General features: G+C 40.7%; 1 protein-coding gene across 5 annotated transcripts in view; it reads right to left on the bottom strand.

The window, feature by feature from the left end:
- LOC132824853 (ubiquitin carboxyl-terminal hydrolase 15-like) overlaps positions 1-24,089 on the bottom strand; it is a 114,153-nt gene that overhangs the window by 37,228 nt on the left and 52,836 nt on the right. For 4 of the 5 annotated variants that reach the window (XM_060839640.1, XM_060839643.1, XM_060839644.1 and 1 more), the window contains one exon: positions 6,218-6,304. The exons of the other annotated variant lie outside the window; for it this stretch is intronic. In XM_060839640.1, the coding sequence (XP_060695623.1) occupies positions 6,218-6,304 (87 nt within the window). The remainder of the gene's footprint in view (positions 1-6,217; positions 6,305-24,089) is intronic. 5 annotated transcript variants of the gene reach the window in all.

Genomic DNA, 24,089 nt, shown 5'->3' with positions numbered 1-24,089 from the left:
AAAGCTCAGCATAAGCTGGAAACATAGCACCTAATTTTCTGTTTAGAACTCTTCAGCTTTCTGGGCTTAATATGGAGTTCAACAATTTTAGGGCTTGAGGACCTTCTCCCATGTCCTTACCCAAACCCCCACACACCAGACCCTGTCCTCACATGGGCTGCTCTGACATACAACCCATTGTCAGCTAGTCCATTCTCCCAGGCTGACATTCACACAGTCCTTTGTCTGTCCATCTGTTTTGCTCTCTCTTTTGGCTTGATCTCCATCCTCTTCCAACCCACCCCCCACTCACCCCCGAGACCATGACCTGCATAAATACTAACCTATTCCTAGCTATATCATTATGAAGGGTCACTGGACCTGAAACATTGTTCTGCTTTATCTCCACAGATACTGCCAGGCTTGTTGAGTTTTCCAGCAATTTCTGTTTTTGTTTCTGATTTCTTACACCAACAACTTTTTTTTGTCGAGTACTGCCCTCTGCCCTTTTGACTTAAATTGAAAAGAGATTTGAAAGTACTTCACTAAAATATCTTCACAAATGAAAACCAAAGGTACAATAAAATCTGGGTATCAATTTAAAATGATCTTTGAAAAAATAATAGTTTTTCATTTTAGATTCTCTTCAGACAATGATACCTTCTTAATCCAATCGAGATAGAATCTATCTATACACATTACAATTACTGCACCTGTCTTAAAAGGAAAACACTCAATCTTCTAAACCAATTAAAAGTGTATGATTTTTGTACTTTTAAGATGCTGAGCCCTTGAAGAAAGAAAGTTTAAAGAAAGTGTCTCTGCAACTTTTAATACAGCTCCTTCCAGTTCTCTGATGGCCTATGTTGCTTATCCAGTGTGAATAAGCCATACAGACCAGGCTGGTCCTAGGTTTGATTTCTATCCAGATTCTTGGTTAATTGATCTTGACTGCAGTTCCTGCAGTCATTCTGATGAAGGGCTTTTGCCCAAAATGTCGATTTTTCCTGCTCCTCGGATGCTGCCTGACCTGCCGTGCTTTTCCAGCACCACTCTAATCTTAACCCATGTAGCTATTATCGTAAAGATTTGCAAACTACTGGGGCAAAATCCAAAGAAAGGGAAGGAACAAAATTGGATGCAATAGTGATAACTCACTGACCAAGTAAGCCACTTGTCGCTAATGTACAAAGCATATTATTTCAACTTCCTTGAAAGGTATGGTTTTAACATGAAGATCCAATATATGCACATATAAGGTGCAGGCGCAACAGTGCACTGAATGGGAGAACAGGCTCAAGCAGATGATGAGTGACTTGGTTACTCAGCATTGCACCTACTCCCAATAACCTTTCACCCAATTGGTCATTAAGAGTTCATCAACATGCGCTTGAAAATATTTATGGAATCTCTGCCTCAAAAAAAGGAGGAAGTAGAGTTTCAAAGACTCAGTCTCTGAAAAGAAAAATTCTCATCTGTCTTAAAACAGGTAGGTCCTTATTTTGAAAGAGGTTTGATTCTCTCTCCTAAGAAAGCATTCTTTTTAAATGCACCCCGGCAAAACTCCTAAGGATCCTGCATGTTTCAAGTCACTTCTTACTCTTCCAAACTCCAGCAAATAAGCCTAGCCGCTGTAATCTTTCATAAAAAAGCACACCCACTCCTGGTATTAGTCTAGCAAACCTTCAATGAACTGCTTTCAACACATTCAATTGTCCACACAATGCATCATAACATTCCATCGATTTTCCCAAATATTTGCTGCACTTCATATTAACAGTTTGAGATTTATGCATGAGGGTACATAGATTCTTCTGTAATCTTTCACCATTTAGATATCACATTTATTTATTCCTCCTGTCAAAATGGACAATTTCACATTTCCTCACAATATATCCCAATTGCCAGGGGCATAACTTGCCTCACTTCAGTGACAGCACCAGTTATACGTGTTGTAAGAAATGATTTATGTAAGATACCACAGTAGAAATCATTTGCAGAACTGTGGCTTAGTAAGAGATACGAATCAAATTAAGTTGAGGTATAGATTAGTTAGGATCTGTCTAAGCAGCAGAACCAGCTCGAAAAACTGAATGGCTTACTTATGTTACTTAGGTACTAATGTATGTTTTGCAAGTTCTGGTATCATCACAGATGTACACAAGAGGAGTCTGTAGATAAACATTTACAACTCTGAAGGAGCAGGAGTAGAATGTTCAGAGAAGCACGAGTGAAATGTCAGGAGGAGGAGGAGGAGGAGGAGGATGGTTTTCAAAAATCTTGCTGCTGCAAAAGCATCTTACACCAAGTCTCAGAACCTGTAACTTAATGGGTCAACTAGAGACTTAACTCCATGCCAATGGGAAGCTAAGAGCTTCCAATTCGATGTGCAACTACAAATGCTCATATTGTTTAAAGACTGTGCATAACTCCAGCTGTCCAGAATTTAAAAGCCATATCGTCTGAGCGCTAGTATGTCTGGTTAAAATAAATTATTCAAATTGTGCAATGTTTTCAAATTCAATTGATCCTTACTCTAGAGCAACTGTTTCTTTTCATTAATCTCTCCACTGCACAAAATCATTGAGAATATGTATGAAATGTAGACTGTGTTCCTACTAAACAAAACAGATCTTTCAAATCGAAAAGAATGCTTTATATAGATTGGTACAAATTTTACAAAAGACTAATGTTCGGCTTTTTCTGCTGGCATTCAAACATTGCAAACAGATATTTTCATAATGGAGCTGGAGCCACACACCTTCCAAGCTTATGAAGAAACAAAAACACTTCCACTGAATGGATCTCAAATACAAAATAACTTTGTTATTTGAATTTGCTTATTTGGAAAATCAGTTATAGTTTTTCCAAAAGCAGAACATAAAACTGACAGTGGAAAACAATATTCTGTAAAGTGCACCAAAGGTCAAATTTATAATTACACTTAAACATTATTTTTTGACTATCTAAAGTCCAGTAGTAATCTACAATTGCAATTGGGACAGTGTATCACTTTAATATGACATCTGATTAATTCAATTAAGTTATCGCTGTTATATAGGTAGCTTCTAAACCTATGGAAGCAAAGATTAATTTAAAAGTTATCAATTGTACTGAAAAGGTCCAGCCAAATTCAGAAGGAAAACAATTGTTCACATGGTTTTCTATGGATGATTATGCTACACACATTTGATCACTCTGCGGATCTGCTCGAATACTTGGATGACATCTTCACTGGTGTTAGGCAACAGTAGGCATGTTTCAATTATCAATTATATGACTGTCCATCAAATAATTGATCATGACTGACCATAACTTGCTTTTGAATCAGTCTCCTGTGCTGTTTATAATGTATCAGTTTTTTTCATATCTACTGATAGGCTCTCTCTTGCAATCACTTCTCTTGCATCAACATTTTGCTGCATTTATCTAACCTCATTAATTTTTGATGACTTTACTCCACATTCATTAATTTACTTCAGCCTGTACCACGCTACTGAATTAAAGTAACTGGATTTTCTGACAGGCATTTAACAGAGGCTATTAAAAAGACAAGTATTTCTTGAAGGCAGGATTGCCTTCAAGGTTTCACTCTACTCATGAATAACATGCCATAATTCAATTGCCAGATTTACAACATTGCCAAAGCAATCAAAGAACTGTGTGGGGAACATTCCTTGTTCCAGTCCTACTTGGGGGAGCCCCCATCTACAGCTCTTGCTGTGTTATATCAACTACGTAACTGGTGCTGCTCCCTGCTCTCCACTCAGTCCATCTCTAACTCTTTCTTCCCCTTTCTTCACTTCCCCGTTTTCCCTTCTGGAGATAGACTGTCCACTGACTCCCAAAGTTACCTTCCTCATACCTTATTTCTTGCAAGAATTCCATTCCAAAATCCCATTTTCATCACTAGATCTGTTTCGACTACACTACCATCCATTGCGGTACCTTTCCTCAACTCAGGATTCTCCTAGTACTGTCGACAGGGCCCTCTAATTTATCTGACCCATCATGTGCACTTCAGGCCCCACACCTTCCCCTCCTTCCCAGAACTACAGGAATCCCCCATCCTCGATTTCTTTCCTTTATTCATTCACAGGATGTGGTCAGCGCTGCCGTTGCCCATTCCTAATGGTCCAGAGGGCAGCTAAGAGTCAACTGCATTGCTGTGGGTCTTGAGTCACATGTAAGCCAGACCAAGTAAGGATGGCAGTTTCCTTCTCTAAAGGACACTAGTGAATGAGATGGGTCTTTTCAAAAATTGACAATGGATTCATGATTATTAGATTCTTAACTCCAGATATTTATTGAATTCAAATTTGACCATCCGACATGGCAGGATTCGAATCCAGGCTCTCGGAATGTTGTCTGGGTCTCTGGATTAACAGTCCAGCAATAATAGCACTTGGCCATTGTCTCCCTTCAGTTCCAACCCACTAGTCTCTGCATTCATATATCATCTTGGGCTATAGGGTTCATTTTCTCTGTGACATGCTTATCTACTTCTCCTTCACTCCCACCACTTCCTCACCCCACTATGGCACCATCCAATGCAATTGCAGAAGGTGTAACATATGCCCATTCACCTCCCACCTCCTCACAGCCCCAAACACAACCTTCAGGTGAAACAGCATCTTATTTGTATTCCTCAGAATCTAGTCTTCTCTAATTTGCTGCTCACAGTGTGATCACCTTTACACTGACGAGACCAAACACAGACTGGATGACTGTGCTTTGTCCACTGGAATGATCCTAACCTTCCAGTTGCTGACTGTTTCAATTGAACACATTGCTCTCAAGTTAACATTTCTTTCTTGGGCCTCCTGCAGCATTCCAAAGCACAACTCAAGCCTAAGAAACACTACCTCATTTTCTGCCTAAGCAGTTTACAGCTGCTAGGAGACAATACTGATTTCTACAACTTCAGAACACAATCTCATGATATTTATCCTCCATTTTCTTACATGTCTCCTTTACCATCCTTCCCACCTGGTCTTGTTTACACCTTGTTTACTTTGCTCTTAGACCTATTTTACACCTCTATTTCTCTCTCACTATTATTAGCAACCCCTTTTAAGTTTTGAATAAACCTCTGTGTCATCTGTCTCATTGCTCCTCCTTCTCCCCTTTTCAAACCCTATCAGTTCTAAAAAGAGTCATGTCAGACTTGAAATGTTAATTGTACTTCTTTCTCCACAGATGCTGCCAGACCTGTTGAGTTTCTCCAACATTTTATCTTTGTTTCAGTCAAGGAACTTACTTCTTTAATACCAAAATAATTCATTGAATAGAATAGCAGCTACTGATATCATAAATCTATCAGCATTCAGTCAGGTCATATAGGTAGAGTAACAGTCACAAGTGAAGAATAAATCTATGCAAATTAAAGCAGACTCTTTACTAAATTAATTTAGCCTTTCAGATTCACAGAATCTTCAAATTAGAGCACAGAAGAAGCCCTTTGGCCCCTGAGTCTGTACTACCAAAATTGTACGAAGTACATTAGTTCCACTTTTCCATTTCCTTATTTTATTTTCCTCCAAAATGTTTACACTTCTCTTTCTCCCACTCAACAATCTTGACATACAAATACATCAATGACAGGATTTGCATTTAGGAAACATTTTAGTTCTTGGAATGTCTGTAATCCCGAAACACAACCGACTAAATAAACAGAAACGGGAGCCTTTTGTATTACCTGATAGCATACATAGGAGGAAAAGACTTCACCAAGCAGACATGCCAAAACAGATCAAGAATAATGTTTGTTACTCAGTGAGTCATAACAGTTTAAATGGAATTTCAAAGGAAATATTCCTCATTTGCACACAGAACATAGAAGTGTACATAACTGCAGCTCAGGTTTTTTTGAGCATCATCATGACAGTTTCAAAATCCCTCCATTTCCAACCAGGAATCAATTGCAATAAGGAAAACTTTCCAAGACCAGATCCAGTTTCTTTCCACACCATACATCTTTGGGCTGACAATGACATTCTCCAAAGCAGGATTACCTATCACAAGTTGCGACAAAATCTGTCTTGCCACATACACTGATTGCACTGATTATAAACACTCAATATCAAAATAGATAACATGAGCAACAACTATCCTACTGTCAAGTTAGTGATCAAAACCAATCCAAAAGTCAGTGCCACTGCATTCACAAACCAAAATATATTTTTTTAAAAGTGCATGCAGACATATTTACAAACAGTTCTGAAGAGGCACTACTTACTTTCTGTTGTTGAAGCTGCTATAATTATTGGATAGAGCTGAAGGGGAAACCTTTGGCAATGTTGAAAAATTTGAAGCACTTGGAGACCTTGAAAAATAATGAAATTATAAAATTTGGTCATAAAAGTGGGTGAAAAATCTAATTTTCACCATGATATTCAGGATCTGGTTGGCAAATGGATTCTACATGTTAAAAGCATTAATGTTTGAATATAATCAAAAGCACATTGGCCAATGCCCTTAAATTACATTTGGAAATATATTAGGGGACAGCTTTCTTACTGTAACTCATTGAATTTCTGTAAGCTAATGCAAGATGAACATAACTATTCAGTGATTGAAAATGACAGAACAAACATCCATCACTAATTCTGCGACTGTTTGAATAAGTGGATTATAAAGGACAAGTTCATTAAGTTGCTCATTTTCACTAAGTTGAATTGTGAAGTATTACTGCTTTTTAACTGTTTTTAAAAAACTGCTCTTTCAATTTATTTTGTACAATTGATTTTGAAAGTTGATAGTTAGCATAAGCTCTGACCTAATACAAAATGTCACAATGTATACTCCCTTTTATAAAAGCAAATCATAATAAAATTTCACTGCAAACATTTAATCTAAATGACGACCCTCTACTCCTCTTTATGAATGGTAATTTGCAGAACATCCACATGTTGACTAAGAACTTGTCAGTTCTGACCATTTGTTCCCACATTCTGCATTTCTGTCCTATCACTACTGTGAATGTACTAAATTTCAAAGGAACTGAAATCGTGTTTATCATTTTGTTTAACCTTACTTGGCTTCTCTATTTGATCATCTTTGTTGACTTTTAGTTCTGTGCCTTTTCTCTCCCCTCTTTGCTGTTTGTTACACTTAGAAAACAAGTTATGCACTCAACTGGAGCTGTCTGTTCTAATTCCATTCACTGCTCTGGTATCCTTTCTTTGCAAATACAGTATTTCATTAATCTACTTTAAAACAATATTACTGTCTGTATATGACTTGTAGTAAAGAACTCAGAGCTCATACAAGTAATATGTCAAATTATTTAAAATGTCCTTTTTGCTTCATCTATGCCTCCTCTAAGCCGTCCATGTGCGTGACCAGGTAGTGAACATGAAGATACTTTTTGTGCCATTTTTTCACAAATTACTCTCTTTAAGGACTACGCATGCAAAAGATAAAAGGCACCATGCATTAAAATAAACAAGCCATGCTGGATGAAGAACACTTTGGACTTGATACCCAAAGTGGGGACCTCAAGTGGAACCATGAGCTGAAATTTTGGAGCCTTAACCTCTGAAGCTACAATCTCCACTGTGGAGTTCTGACCAAGATATAACAATTGCATTCCCACAGATCACCCATTCTCTCAGTTCTCTTTCCTGACTACTGATGTCTCAGTTCTCAGTGTAGGGGTAGCATCAATTTTCAAGTCTCAAAATGGGATCACAAAACGAAAAAATTTGAGAAGTACTGAGATAGAGATATCATTGATGAGAATCAGTCAACATCCATGTTACTAATTTACCAACCATTGGAAACAAATTTCATGTTTTTTTCAGTTATAATAGATTTCTTGTTAACCTTTTCTACCAGTAAATTTACATTCTGTCAGCCTTTTTTTAAACAATGTTATACTTCAAACATATTCTACTGCATCTCTGCTGAATCACTGCTTCAATCACATATTTTCCCATTCCTCCTATTTATTTTGTTTCCTCCTCTTGAATGTTCTCCCCCAAACTTTCTACCTTTCTTTCTCTACTGCTAAGTTCCTTCCGCTCAGGACCTATCCTAACATAGACAATATTTGCTCTTCGTGGAATCTCCGTTCTCTTGTTCAGTTCTATACTTCCAAACTACAGATCAGATGTAGATGCATCTGACATTTGACAGACAATTCCTGCTTTTTGACAAAGCAAAATGACTGCAAGAAGCGCAATTAACATGCATTAAAAGGTAGACCTCTGCACTGGCACCTGCTCCCAACTGTGGTTGAAAGTATGATATAGCACTGTGGAGGCAGAGGTAAAGCCAAACACACAACACATTGCTCTTTCCAGCACTTGGGATTTTTTAAAAAATAAACTTTTTCCTCATATTACAGACATTAGTTGGAAATTAGAAATAAAGTGGAGATTAGAAATGAAGTGCATCATGTTCACATTTCAATGGCACAGCGACAAATCTCAGGTTTTAAAAACAATAACCCAGATATTTGGGGTTTAACATTGCTTATTAGGACAAGACACAGACTGTGTCTGTACAGGACATTGGTTAGGCCACTTTTGGAACATTGCATGCAATTCTGGTCTCCTTCCCATTGGAAGGATAGAGTCATAGAGGTGTACAGCATGGAAACAGACCCTTCGGTCCAACCTATCCATGCCGACCAGATATCCCAACCCAATCTAGTCCCACCTGCCAACACCCGGCCCATATCCCTCTAATCCCTTCCTATTCATATATCCATCCAAATGCCCCTTAAATGTTGCAATTGTACCAGCCTCCACCACATCCTCTGGCAGATCATTCCATACACATACCACCCTCTGCGTGAAAAAGTTACCCCTTAGGTCTCTTTTATATCTTTCCCCTCTCACCCTAAACCTATGCCCTCTAGTTCTGGACTCCCCGACCCCAGGGAAAAGATCTTGCTGATTCATCCTATCCATGTCCCTCATGATTTTGCAAACCTCTAGAAGGTCACCCCTCAGCCTCCGATGGTCCAGGGAAAACAGCCCCAGCCTGTTCAATCTCTCCCTATAGCTCAAATCCTCCAACCCTGGCAACATCCTTGTAAATCTTTTCTGAACCCTTTCAAGTTTCGCAACATCTTCCCGATAGGAAAGAGACCAGAATTGCACGCAATATTCCAACAATGGCCTAATCAATGTCCTGTACAGCTGCAACAGGACCTCTCAACTCCTGTACTCAATATTCTGACCAATAAAGGAAAGCATACCAAACATCTTCCTCACTATCCTATCTACCTGCGACTCCACTTTCAAGGAGCTATGAACCTGCACTCCAAGGTCTCTGTGTTCAGCAACACTCCCTAGGACATTACCATTAAGTGTATAAGTCCTGCTAAGATTTGCTTTCCCAAAATGCAGCACCTCACATTTATCTGAATTAAACTTCATCTGCCACTTCTCAGCCCATTGGCCCATCTGGTCCAGATCCTGTTGTAATCTGAGGTAACACTCTTCACTGTCCACCACTATACCTTCAATTTTGGTGTCATCTGCAAACTTTACTAAATGTACCTCTTATGCTCGCATCCAAATCATTTATGTAAATGACAAAAAGTAGAGAACCCAGCACCGATCCTTGTGGCACTCCACTGGTCACAGGCCTCCAGTCTGAAAAACAACCCTCCACCACCACTCTCTGTCTTCTACCTTTGAGTCAGTTCTGTATCCACATGGCTAGTTCTCCCTGTATTCCATGAGATCTAACCTTGCCAATCAGTCTCCCATGGGGAACCTTGTCGAACGCTTTACTGAAGTCCATATAGATCACATCTACTGCTCTGCCCTCATCAATCAAAATTGTACCATCAATCAATCTGCCCTCATCATCAATTACTTCTTCAAAAAACCCAATCAAGTTTGTGAGACATGATTTCCCATGCACAAAACCATGTTGACTATCCCGAATCAGTCCTTGCCTTTCCAAAACATGTGCATCCTGTCCCTCAGGATTCTCTCCAACAACTTGCCCACCACTGAGGTCAGGCTCACGGGTCTATAGTTCCCTAGCTTGTCTTTACTGCTTTTCTTAAACAGTGGCACCACGTTTGCCAACCTCCAGTCTTCCAGCACCTCATCTCTGACTATCGATGATACAACTATCTCAGCAAGATGCCCAGCAATCACTTCTCCAGCTTCCCACAGAGCTCTCAGGTACACCTGACCAGGTCCTGGGGAGTTATCCACCTTTAACCGTTTCAAGACATACAGCACTTCATCTGCTGTAATCTGGATATTTTGCAAACTTGAAAGGGTTCAGAAAAGACTTACAGGAATGTTGCCAGGGTTGGATGATTTGAGCTAGAGGGAAAGCTCGAGTATGCTCTGGCTGTTTTTCTGGGAGTGTTGGAGACTGAGGGGTGACTTTACAGAGGTTTATAAAATCATGGGGGGGGGGGGGGGGGGGGAGGTAGTGATGCTGATGGGGGCGGGGTGTTTCTAAACCACAGGGCATAGGTTAAGAGTGAAAGATATAAAAAGGACCTAAGGGGCTACTTTTTCACAGAAGCTGGTGCATACATGCAATGAGCTACCAGAGGAAATGGTGGATGCTGGGAGAGTAACAGCATTTAAAATGCATCTGGTTGAGCATATAAATAAGAAGGGTTTAGAGGGATATGGGCCAAGTGCTAGCAAATGGGACTAGATTAGGTTAGGATATCTGGTTGGCATGGACAAGTTGGACCAAAGAGTCTGCTTCCGTACTGTACACCTCTATGACTCTATGCTATTTCCAAGTCCAGTTTTAATATTATAACAATTTTAAATGCTCTATTATATAAGAAATCCATCTGGTAAACTTTTCTAATGACATTTTCCTTTCCATACCAGCATTTAACTGCATTTCCATACCAGATTTCTCCTATGCAGCCACTGCTTTTGCTGGCCTCTCCAAATTCCACTGCTTAGCTACCAACTCCATCCCTCTCCCGATAAAAAAAATTACCTCTGGGCTCAACTATTTCAACTTGTTCCAGCTGGTCTCCTAATTGCTACCCGAAATCAGCCAAAGCTCTGGTCTCCGCATTGTAACATGCAGCAAACCTTATTTCTCTATCACTCCTGTGTTCGCTGACCTGCATTGCTCCACGTCAAGCAAGGTCTTGAATTTACAATTCTCATTTATTTTCAAATCCCTACATGACCTCACATTTCTGTAACTTTCTTTAATCCAAAACCACTCAAAGATCGTTGCATTATTCTAATTCTGGCTTCGTGAGCATAACTTTACTCTTGGTGATCATGCCTTTGCTTGCTCAGGCCCGGAATTCTAGAATACTTTGGTTTTTAATCATCTTTTAACATGTTTTTTAAAATCTTCCACTTTAATCAAGCCTTTAGCCAGATGACCGATTACCTCATTATGCAGTTTGGTTTCATACTTTGTTTTGTAATGCTCCCGAAAAACACCTTTGGATGTTTTATTAAATTTGTTGTTGCTCCCATGTCCCTCTTTCTCCTCACAAGGCCATTTGTTCTGGCATAAAACCCACCTGTAAGCAAGTGACTAACCGAAGTAGCAACACCACCAAATATACAGGTTGTGCGCAGAGTCACGGAACAGGAACCGGGAGGAGCTTTGCTAATACAGAGGAACCTCAATTATCCGGCATTCGATTAACCGAATTTCGGATTATCCGGCAAGATCACAAGGTCCCGATGCTTGGCTAAATTATGTTATCTGGCATTCGATTGTTCGAACAAAATACTTCCTGCCCATGTCATTTGGATAATTGAAGTTCCTCTGCATTTACCTTTGCATACCAAAATGGAACTGAATCAAATCCACGAGGCCAGATACTATAGTTGAGCAGCGATAAAAGTGCAAATTAGGAATCTTCAAATTTTGATTAACTGTCATTGACCTGAAATGTTAGATCCCTTTTTCCTCTCTTCAGATACTGCCTGATACGGAGAGGATTGCTTATTCAGGATTTCCTCATTTCTATAGTTCAAATAATTATTAATAGATTTTCCCTGTACAATGTTCTGTGCTGAATGCAGTGTTAGCCAGCTACAAACAGTACCTCTCAAATGTTTTACTTAAGGACAATCCTTGCAAATTCCGTGTTTTGGTGCTCCAGGTATACAAAAAAAAGTTACTTATACTGAGTCAGAGTTCTCATTGCCCTCAGTATTAAATAGAGCAGCAAATCTACCCTGAGGTAAAGGAAATATCAAAGAAAGATGGAGAAATCACAGTATTCAGAACAAGAGTTAAAAGTATCAGGATATATTTGGTGACTATAAAGTACTCTCTCATTTAAAAAATTCTCATTCATACTGAGCTGCCACTCAAATTAATTTGTGTTCACTGAGTGCAAAATCTGTAATGAATCACCACGATCTATAATTAAAAATGTCAAGGAGCATTCTTAAAAGTTGCAACCCAACAAAGTGATTTATACAATTGAAAATGGATTTATCACAATGTTGATCATTTTACAGTTATGAAGTTATTAGACTTGAAATGTTAACTGTAAATCTCTCCACAGATGCAAGCGTCTGCTGAGTTTCTTCAGGATCCTCTTTGTTATCACAATGTTTGTGTTTTGCAGAAACTTGAATTTCGCTCACTTTAATTAGTACCTAAATTTAATGTTTATGGCAATAAAGCAAATTGTGTTGAAAAACAAGTTAACTTCAGTGAAAATTCCATTCCAAAAGTTTTATTTTTACAATTGTCCAAAACTCAAATGGTAACACTTATACAACAATATTGTTACTGCCCAATTCAGAGCAGTATTTTGGTTTAATTTCAAATGAGTAAAATATATTCCGCAGATATGCACCTAAGGAATGACACCTTAAGTTTATCATGATGCAAAATAGTAATGCATCTAAAATGTTGGTTAGTTAAGGAATGCACGAACGTTCTTTTCCATGGTTTGGTTAGTAGGCTGCACAAGAGAGCAACTGCCTGAATTTTGACTTGCATTTGGAGTGAGAAGCAAGACAGACATTATTTGACAAATAACGTATAAATTCCTTTTGGATAGCGTACAGTCACAAAGAATATCCAAAATTAATGGCTAGCTAACATGCAAGGGACTTTGCATTCCAGTAAAATGAAACCACGCATTCAAGCTCCAGATGTTATCGCCCACTACCAGCAGTTGCATACAGCAAAATTTATAAAACTTGAATCAGTTTACAGACTGACTATTGGCTGGCTTTATTTGCTGAGAAATGTTAGCTCATCAAAAACTTCTTATATTAGACAGGAATGTTGAATTTGTGCTTAGAAATAGCATGCGATGGCCACAATTTAAATTGAACATGTTTAATCCATCTGCTCAAGATATCTCAATGCAGTAAAATACGGACAAAACAAAAGCAACCATTTAATATCTCTCAATATAGTCTATCACATTTTGGATTCTGCACACTTGCACAATTTAAAATTACATCCATCCCAAAATACTAAAATACTCTACAGAAACTGCAAGTACACTAATTATTAAAACTCAGTTGACCTGGCTCTAAATGAGCAAAGAGAAAGGAAAGGAAGGTTGTGAGAGCATGATCAGGGACGCAAACAAACTGTGATCAAGGGAAATAAACTAGAATTTATACAGCATCTTTCATGACCTCAGGATGTCCTGAACAGCTTTACAGACAATGAAATACTGCTGCAATCCAGAAAATGTGGCGGCCTTTTTATGTACTATAAGTTCTGACAAATAACGATGGATATCGGCTGCAAAATTATCTTAAAGTATAAATATTGACCAGAACCCGTGGATAACACCCCCAAATCTTCAAAAAAGTCCCATGGGATGTTTTGTGCAAGAGTAGATGGGTCCTTAGTTTAACGTCTCATCCAGGGCAGCATTTCCTCAGATTATGTACAGGATTGTCAATCTAAATCTTGTTGCTGGAATGGGCCTTGAACCCAAAACCTATTGACTCTGAGATAACCGTGTTACAGAGCCACTGCTGTCAAAATATCTATTGAACAAATCACAGAGTTTAATATAGTTATTTGATTGATGAAAAATAAAAATTAAATTGGAGTTGTGTTTACACACAAACTCTGAACCAGCTAAATATTATTACACAGCAAAAGATATCACAACAGTGGTCAAACGTTGACCAAATGGGGACAGCAATCATTAATCCAAAAATTAAAGGTAGACTTTTTTTTAAAACAAAGCCTTGCGCAGAACGCAATGCAAGGAATTAGATTGCTTTTGCAAAAAAACAGATTAGAATCAAGGACTAAAAATCAAAGTACAGAGCTGAAAATGTGTTGCTGGAAAAGCGCAGCAGGTCAGGCAGCATCCAAGGAGCAGGAGAATCGACGTTTCGGGCATGAGTCCTTCTTCAGGTCTCATAGTACAGTCAAAGCATGCCTCTGGGCCAGGAGGTCCAATCCTCCCACTTCCTCCAGAACAAATGGGTAGCCATGGGCACCCGTATGGGCCCCAGCTATGCCTCTCTCTTTGTTGGCTATGTAGAACAGTCGATCTTCCGTAATTACACCGGCACCATTCCCCACCTTTTCCTCCGCTACATTGATGTCTGCATTGGTGCCATCTCGTGCTCTTGCGAGGAGGTTGAGCAATTCATCAACTTCACCAACACATTCCACCCTGACCTTAAATTTATCTGGTCCATCTCTGACACCTCCCTCCCCTTCCTGGACCTCTCCATCTCCATTAATGACGACCGACTTGATACTGACATTTTTTACAAACCCACCGACTCCCACAGCTACCTGGATTACACCTCTTCCCACCCTACCTCCTGCAAAAATGCCATCCCATGTTCCCAGTTCCTCCGCCTCCACCGTATCTGCTCCCAGGAGGACCAGTTCCACCACAGAACACACCAGATGGCCTCCTTCTTTAGAGGCCACAAGTTCCCTTCCCAAGTGGTTAAAGATGCCCTCCAATGCATCTCGTCCACATCCCGCACCTCTGCCCTCAGCCCCACCCCTCCAACCATAACAAGGACAGAACGCCCCTGGTGCTCACCTTCAACCCTACCAAGTTCCGCATTAACCAAATTATCCACCGACACTTCCGCCACCTCCAAAGAGAGCCCACCACCAGGGATATATTTCCCTCCCCACCCCTTTCAGCCTTCCGCAGAGACCGTTCCCTCTGTGACTAACTGGTCAGGTTCACGCCCCCCCTACAACCCACTCTCCCGTCCTGGCATCTTCCCCTGCCACCGCAGGAATTGCAAAACCTGCACCCACATCTCCTCCCTTACCTCCATCCAAGGCCCTAAAGGAGCCTTCCACATCCATCAACGTTTTACCTGCACATCCACCAATATCATTTATTGTATCCGTTGTTCCCGATGCAGTCTCCTCTACATCGGGGAGACTGGACACCTCCTAGCAGAGCGCTTTAGGGAACATCTCTGGGACACCCGCACCAATCAACCACACCGCCCTGTGGCCCAACATTTCAACTCCCACTCCCACTCTGCCGAGGACATGGGAGGTCCTGGACCTCCTTCACCGCCGCTCCCTCACCACCAGACGCCCGGAGGAAGAACGCCTTATCTTCCGCCTCGGAACACTTCAACCCCAGGGCATCAATGTGGACTTCAATAGCTTCCTCATTTCCCCTTCCCCAACCTCACCCCAGTTCCAAACTTCCAGCTCAGCACTGACCTCATGACCTGTCTTATCTGCCTATCTTCTTTTCCACCTATCCACTCCACCCTCCCCCCGACCTATCACCTTCATCCCCTCCCCCACTCACCTATTGTACTCTATGCTACTCTCTCCCCACCCCCACCCTCCTCTAGCTTATCTCTCCACCCTTCAGGCTCTCTGCCTGTATTCCTGATGAAGGACTTTTGCCCGAAACGTCGATTTTACTGCTCCTCGGATGCTGCCTGAACCGCTGTGCTCTTCCAGCATCACTAATCCAGAATCTGGTTTCCGGGATCTGCAGTCATTGTTTTTACCACATTTAAGTCCCACCTACCCCTGAGTTACATCATGAATTGTCTGAACGGGTTGATTAAAAATAACTGCCCTATGAGCTGATGGTATATAGAATAGATATAAATTTTGGGGAGCTGCAAGGCAGATGTGAAAAGAACATTAAATGGTCCTTGTGAAACAGTGGTAGCATCCCCATTTCCAAGCTAGATAATTTGGTTTCAAGTCCCACCTGCCCCTGAGATGAATAATTTCTGAATAGAATCATTGGAAAATATCTGCAAACCAAGCTTAGGTGCTGTGGCATGCTTCATCTTTGTTAGAGTTAGTGCAGTATTACTGCTCCACCAATAGAGGTCTACAGAGTATTAAGTATGCACAGTACAAAATCGCTCTGCCTCCCTGTCAATGACTGCAGGTTGCTGCTAGTCACAGTTTTGCCATGTTTTCACTGTGACACAAGGTAAGAATGTCAGCGCCTAAGAACTACTTCATGGGGGCTAGCATGAAAACTGAACCCTTGGTGTTGGCATTAATCTACATCCTACTCTAGCCATCTAGCCAAATGTGTGCTAAACTCACGGCATGAAAAACCAGCAGCAATACCAGCAAATTTACATCTATAACATAGGAGCAGTAGCCAACATAACATTTAGATTTAATTCCATGTGTACTTGAGTACAGTGAAAAGTGTACAAAGTTGCCACTCACCAACACCGTTTTACTGAGCAAAAGACCGAATTAAAAACAGAAGCAGAAATAAAAGGAACATCCAAAAGAAAAAGGAGAAGTCCAATTCACTCCCTAACCTCCATCATGAGTCTTTGATGCCAGAAAGTCCATCCCTCAGAACACTTAAGGTGTCCTGAGTTCTCTCTCACTGCCTCAGCCGGAATGTCACCATCTCTACTGGCTGGTACCTAGCCCCAGCCACGACCTGGAGCTATACCGCTGTCATTCTTCGGACCATTTTGCCTCCACCAATGTCATCGCTGCCATGAGCCCACTGAGGCTGGCTGGTTTCAAACTTGGAACTGGGCCTATTACGCCGAAACAACTGCTCCAGGTATGGCAGTGATACTTAGCAGTGAAGGCCTAGCAGACAATTTGATATTTCATATTTAATCAAAGTACACTAATCCATTAACCTAGTATTGTATTATTTTGCTTAACCATAGCAATGTAGACTTTCATACTTGGACTTTTTTTGATTCACTTCAAAGAAATGCACCACACTATTTTGAACAGAACATACTAATAAGCTAATTTCAGAACAAATACCAAGAAGCCCCTGTTTAGCTTATTTATATTGTACAGATTTACAGCCTTCAATTCATATCTCCTCAATTTGTTAAATCTATCTAAAACTTGTCAATACTGAAGGAAGGCTAGATGGGGTTTACCACAGGGAGGGAAAGAAAATAGCTGCTGTCTTCTAGATTATCTTCATTTTAATTCACATCTGTTCTCTTCTAAAACAATTACATTTACTAGATGTATTCTTTATTTTCAGAGTTAACACTGTAATGTTGTTTAATTTTATAATTATATAACCCTTCAGGCTTTTATTTAGTAACTCAATACATAAGGGTATCTCATGACAAAACCTTTTATATATGTTTTAAGTATCACTTAAGTATTACACACTGGAGAGGAGGAGAGGTGACTTGATAGAGGTGTACAGGTAATGAGAGGCATACACAGAGTAGATAGCCAGAGACTTTTCCCTAGGGTAGAAATGGTTGTCACGATGGGTTATAATTTTAAGGTGACTGGAGGAAGATATAAGGGAGATGTCAGAGGTAGGTTCTTTACGCAGAGTGGGGGTGGGGGTGGGGGGGTCAGTGAAATACATTGCCAGTGGTGGTAGTAGTGTCAGAGACGTTAAGGACATTTAAGTGACTTCTGAATAAGCACACGGATGGCAGTAAATTGAGGGGTGCATAGGTGAGGTTGACCTTAGATTAAGATAAACGCTCGAGACAACATCATGAGCTGAAGGGCGTGTTCTGTGCTGTACTGTTCTAAGGTATATTACCTGCCTTGTAATTTATCTAAGCTTATCATCAAGGACTGTCCTTATCAACCCTTCCTTTCACCCGAGGCATGGTGACCCTCAGGTTAAACAACAATGTCTGTCTCTCTCTCTCTCAAGAGAGCCCTACGGTCTTCTTCTGGTGACTATCTAATGTATCTGTAGTTGTACTTTGTGATCTTCTACATTAGTCTTATATAGGTTTAAGGTTATAAGCAGCTCTTCCACAATGTTATCTTTTGTGAAGTCAGTCATCCTAAGCACCCACAACTACAAAAAGGAAAAGTAGCTTAACAAGAGCTAACAAATATACCTGATAGGTGTTTGAATTAATGAGAAACCTGCACCAATTATGCAAAACTGAGATAATTAACTCAGTATCAATCATGAAGGCCCGACAGAATAATTATCCCATTCTAAACAAACGGGCAAAGAAAATACCATAAAATATCCTTACCACGGCAAGGAAGCAAAGTTACAAATACCAAATATGAGAAGAGTGGTCCTATGTGTAATGGCAAAGGGAACTTATCAAGAGATGGTGGGAGGCAATTTCAGTCACTGTCCATCACCCTCAAGACCAATCTCAGAGTAATAGGCATCCCTTGAGCCAAACAGAAAGGAAGCTTGCATAATCAAGGCCAATTGATGCAATAACATCAATTAAGCTATGGATTGGGACTTGGAAAAAGTTAAAAAGCAACAACTTTCAGTAAATCACTGCACCAAGTTTGAAACTGAAGTTTGTAGAGCCTGCTGTCCAGTGGAAGCAGAAGCCTTGAGAGCTATTGGAAAGCCAGTGACCAAGCACTGCCATGAATGCCCTGGGTTGAATCAGAAAGGACTGTAGTACACCCATTAAGTTGAGGCTTAAGTGTTATTTTGCCATTTGAATAGTGCCCTCAAGATGCCTGCTTACAGTTTCAAATAAAGGAAGTTGTTGGGAACAACATTTAAATTGTAGTCTTAAAAATGGTACAATTAGCTAGATATTATTGCAGATATCGCTCATTAAGAATATTTGGCTTTTGGTATAGATAACTCCATCCACTAATAAGATGAAAATTTGCATCTATTATGGATTTTGGCTACAACTTCATTTTACAGTCAAAGTGTGTATTTATGTTCATGTACAAAGTGGGCTGTACGGAAGTCCCAGTATTTAGTTGTACTAACTCATTGTGACTTGGGCTGTGATTGATCTGAAGTTCATGAGAATTAGGATGATCTTGGTCCAAAGAACTAAGTAAGTGTGTGAGAGAGTTTGTGTGTGTGTGTGTGTGTGTGTGTGTGTGTGTGTGTGTGTGTGTGTGTGTGTGGTTAAACAAATACTTGTAGCGAGTGTTTCACGCTTTGGGGCTCCCTAAATTAAGACAGTTAAAAATCACACAACACCAGGTTATAGTCCAACAGGTTTAATTGGAAGCACACTAGCTTTCGGAGTGACGCTCCTTCATCAGGTGATAGTGGAGGGCTCGATCGTAACACAGAATTTATAGCAAAAATTTGCAGTGTGATATAACTGAAATTATACATTGAAAAATTGATTGTCTGTTAAGCCTTTCATCTGTTAGAATACAGTGATAGTTTCACTTCTTTCATGTGTAAATCACAAAACCTTTTTTTAAAAGTTGCATTCTTGGGTTAGCTGTTAACAATGGTGGACAATATGTTGAAGGTGTTAGCACCCTGTGTTCTCTGTCTATGCCATGATGTTTAGATTGATTCTAATCTAATAAGTGAGATAACAGTGTTTTATATAAATTCCTGCAGTTTTTGAGCTCAGAGTTCTACATGAATATATGCAGTTTTTGAGCAAAGTGCAATGTAACTCTGCAATACAAATTCACCCCACAAAATGCGTGCGCATGTGGGTCTTTGTCTGTCTGGGGTGGGGGTTGTGAGTGTGAGAAAGGTGTGTGCGTGTGTGTGTGTCTAGTGGGTGCAGAGTATCTTAAGTCTGCGAGGGGGTGCATGTGTGAGCGTGGGAGTGTGTGTGTCTATAAGGCTGTGTATGGGTGCCTGTGTGCGCATCTGTGTCCAAGTGTATGTGTGTGTGTCTGTGTGTGTAGTGCAATGGTGATCACCTGTAATGTGACATGAGCCCGAGGTCCCGGTTGAGGCCCTCCCTATGGGTACCGAACTTAGCTATCAGCCTCTGCTCAGCCACTTTCCTCTGCTGCCTGTCCCGAAGCCCGAAGTCCCCCTTGGAGGATGGTCACCCGAAGGTCCGAGGCTGAATGTCCTGGACCACTGAAGTGTTCCTCAACTGGGAGGAACCCTCCTGTCTGTTGGTTGTTGTGCGGTGCCCATTCATCTGTTGTCGTAAGCTTTGCCCAGTTTCCCCAATGTACCATGCCTCTGGGCATCCTTGTCTGCAACGTATAGATAGACAATATTGGCTGAGTCACATGAGTACCTGCCATGTACAAGGTGGCAGGTGTTCCCACGCGTAATAGTGGTATCTATGTCCACAATCTGACACGTCTTGCAGCGTCCACCATGACAGGGTTATATGGAGTTGTCCTGAGAGCCGGGCAGTTTGCTACGAACAATGAAGAACAGGGTACGATGCTCAACTCATTGACTGCCAGTTCCGACGTGCCACGGCAAGGAACCGTAATGACCACCTCAGGAGACAGACACGTGCTGCAATTTATAGCAATCACCTGATGAAGGAGCGTCACTCCGAAAGCTAGTGTGCTTCCAATTAAACCTGTTGGACTATAACCTGGTGTTATGTGATTTTTAACTGTGTACACCCCAGTCCAACACCTCAAAATCATAAATTAAGACAGACAGTCTATTTTCTTTAAGGAGTGTAATCACTGTGACTGATTGGTCAAAGCAGTTTCCTGCAAAAAGAACTCACAAATGGTTGTCAACTATTTTGTTGAGTTGAAACAGGTGCAAACTATATACATATACTTTGTCTGCAAAAACATTATCCTGCATATTAACATCTAGATTGCAGCACATTCAAGTGCTCCAGACTGTGAGTTTGAAGATCCTAAATCGATTGTCAGAGTACTTCTTGGCATGTTCAAAATTATCCAGTAAATGATGCTCATTTGTGGAACCACATCTAATGTTGGACACTACGGGTCAGCACAAGCTGGTTGAGTACAGTCTGCACTTTGCTTCTTGCAAAAAAGCCAGAGATATGCTGTTTGATACAATCCTCAAGTTTTTACTCACTTGTCTTTTTCACTTGATGGCAGCATCCTGTTAGCAGCATGCTGTTATGCTGACAACCTATTTAGGATGGTCAGTTAGATTCAAGGTGTGGTACACTTGCATGTGCAAGGAAGCTACATATATTAACACAGAGACTTGCTCTTTAGAGACAGAGAGAACATGCACATGCACTGCACCTGTTCCAATTCAAGACAAATAGGTGACAGCCATTTGCTGGTACATTTCTCAGGGCAATACCTCGACTAATCAAATTCAACCGACCTGGTTTAAAATTTAATCAAGGCATGGCAGTTAACCGATCATTAACTGCTTCAATCTTCATGACAATGCCTCTATCAATCGGAATCCATTTGTCAACCAATCAGTACCCACCACCCATCAAAGTGCCTTGTACCTTTTATTGCTACTGCATGGACCTGAGACCTGAGGCCTGAGCCTGGCAGCTGTTTGCACAAGTGGAATCCATGTACTGGTACACCAACAGGCATGCATAGAGCTTCCCAGCAGCTGCACAGCAACACAACTTAGAGGGAATATTGCAACGCTTATAGCATAAATGTTGGTTACCCCATTAATGTGGTACACTTTCGAATTGTCATGATAAATGCAAACTTGTGATAAAACATGACTTCTTTTAGCAATGCACAATGTTCATTATGACAGCAACCACAACATTTCACCCATCATATTGAACATACCATCCTTTAAGCTAGAGATTCCACATTCATTTGCCAGAAATGCATTTCCACAGTGAATTCAAGTTTTCTTCACTTTCACTTCCCTAAGTACTCCTTTCACTAGTTTAAAATTTCATTCAGCAGCTTCCATTCCCCTCTCTCCAGCTCTTGCAGTCTCCTCTATCTCTTTCAACCTCCCTCTGCGATCTCCCAACCCCTAGAGCACTCTTCTCCACCTGATCCCTCCCAATCCTTGGAGCGTCCCTCTCTATCAGATTCCTACCTGGCCTGCCCCAGCAATTAAGTTTTCTCTGGCCTGGACAACAGCCCCAGACTCACTCACGGCCACTTAATTTCTCGTTGTTCCTCCAATCATAAATCCTTTTTCACTTGTGCTTATGACTGTTAGGTTTACTATTGTGATAATGAGCAGTAAAAACAAGAGAGAATAGACTGTGATTGGAGAAGCATCCCCTCAGACTACGGCAACTCTACATATGCAACCGACCTTATTCCTATTGGTCGTACTAGTGTTCTATCAATATTGCGTTGCTTCTATTTAGCATTCCATAAGTGAAAAGTGATGTATTTTGGGAGATCAAAAGCAAGATGAAAGTATACAGTAAATGGCAGGATCTAGGCAGATCTTAGGGTGCAAGTCCACAGCTCCCTGAAAGTGGTATCACAAGTAGATAAGATAGTAAAGGTGACATACTGAATGTTTGCCTTCATTGGTCACAGCAGTGACTATCAAAGTTGGCAAGTTATGTTGCAACTGAATAAGCCTCTACATAGGCCACATTTGGAGTATTGTGCACTGTTCTAGTTGCCACAACATTCTGGAGAGTTGTGAAGGCTTTGGAGAGGGTGCAAGACAGGTTTATCAGTATGTTAGAAATAAAAAGAGAAGTTGCTGGAAAAGCTCAGCAGATATGGCAGCATCTGAAGAGAAATCAGAGTTAACTTTTCGGATTCAGTGACTCTTCCTCAGAACTCTGAGGAAGGTTCACCAGATCAGAAACATTAACTCTGACTTCTCTTCACAGATGCTGTCAAACCTGCTGAGATTTTGCAGCAACTTCTGTTTTTGTTTCTGATTTACAGCATCCACAGTTATTTCAGACTTTTATTTACCAGAATGTTGCCTGGATTATAGGAGAAGTTGGACAAAATTGGATTGCTTTTGCTAGAGCGTCGAGGGGCTACCTATAGAAGTGTATAAAATTATGAGAGGCATGGATAGGGTGGACAGTCAGTCTCTTTCCCAGGGCGGAACTGTCAAATACTAGGGAGCATCGGTTTAATGTGAGAACAGTAAAGTTTAAAAGATATGCAAGACAAGTGTTTTTAAAAACAAAGTGTGGACCGTGCCTGGAATGCTCTGTCGGGGAATGGTAGTCGAAGATGATACATTAGCAACATTTACGAGGCATTTAGACAAGATACTTATAGGTAGAGAATAGAGGGATATGGACCATGTGCAGACAGATGGGACTTGTTGTGGTTCTATTCGCTGAGCTGGGAATTTGTGTTGCAGACGTTTCGTCCCCTGTCTAGGTGACATCCTCAGTGCTTGGGAGCCTCCTGTGAAGCGCTTCTGTGTTGTTTCCTCCGGCATTTATAGTGGTTTGTCTCTGCCGCTTCCGGTTGTCAGTTCCAGCTGTCCACTGCAGTGGCCGGTATATTGGGTCCAGGTCAATGTGTTTGTTGATAGAATCTGTGGATGAGTGCCATGCCTCTAGGAATTCCCTGGCTGTTCTCTGTTTGGGACTTGTTTAGAGTGACATGATCAGTGCAGAAATGGTGGTCAAAGGGCCTGTTCCATGTTCTATTTAGATCACTAAGCCTGGGTATTTAACCTCAGCACTGGCTTCTTTTCATTAAACAGGACAATCAACTCAAATATTTTTGTGTTCATTTATCCTACTCTGTCATCAGTGAAGAAAAGATAGCTTCCTATAATTCTCCCAGAGTTATATCTTGGTTATTGCAAACTAAAAAAGAATGTCCAGTGAAAGCATGCTGAATTTTGACTGAACTGATTCAAAATCATAGGTAAGACAATGCAGTGATTTAAATATTGAAGTAGGAACCTAGATAATTTCACCATGCAAACTTAGGGTCTGTATTCAATACATCTAGTAATCTGTAGCTAGGAAAGAATGACAAATGAGAGCCCATTAGACCCTCAGGGAAGAGAATCTGCCTTGACACAATATGGCAGAGATATGGTGGCAGTCTCTCCTTGATTAACTCAATTTCTTATGAATCACCTGAGCAACTTCCCGAGTGTTAAC

The sequence above is a fragment of the Hemiscyllium ocellatum genome, chromosome 19 (genome assembly GCF_020745735.1).
Source record: "Hemiscyllium ocellatum isolate sHemOce1 chromosome 19, sHemOce1.pat.X.cur, whole genome shotgun sequence".
Classification (NCBI taxonomy): domain Eukaryota; kingdom Metazoa; phylum Chordata; class Chondrichthyes; order Orectolobiformes; family Hemiscylliidae; genus Hemiscyllium; species Hemiscyllium ocellatum.
This window is presented reverse-complemented; position numbering and strand designations above follow the sequence as displayed.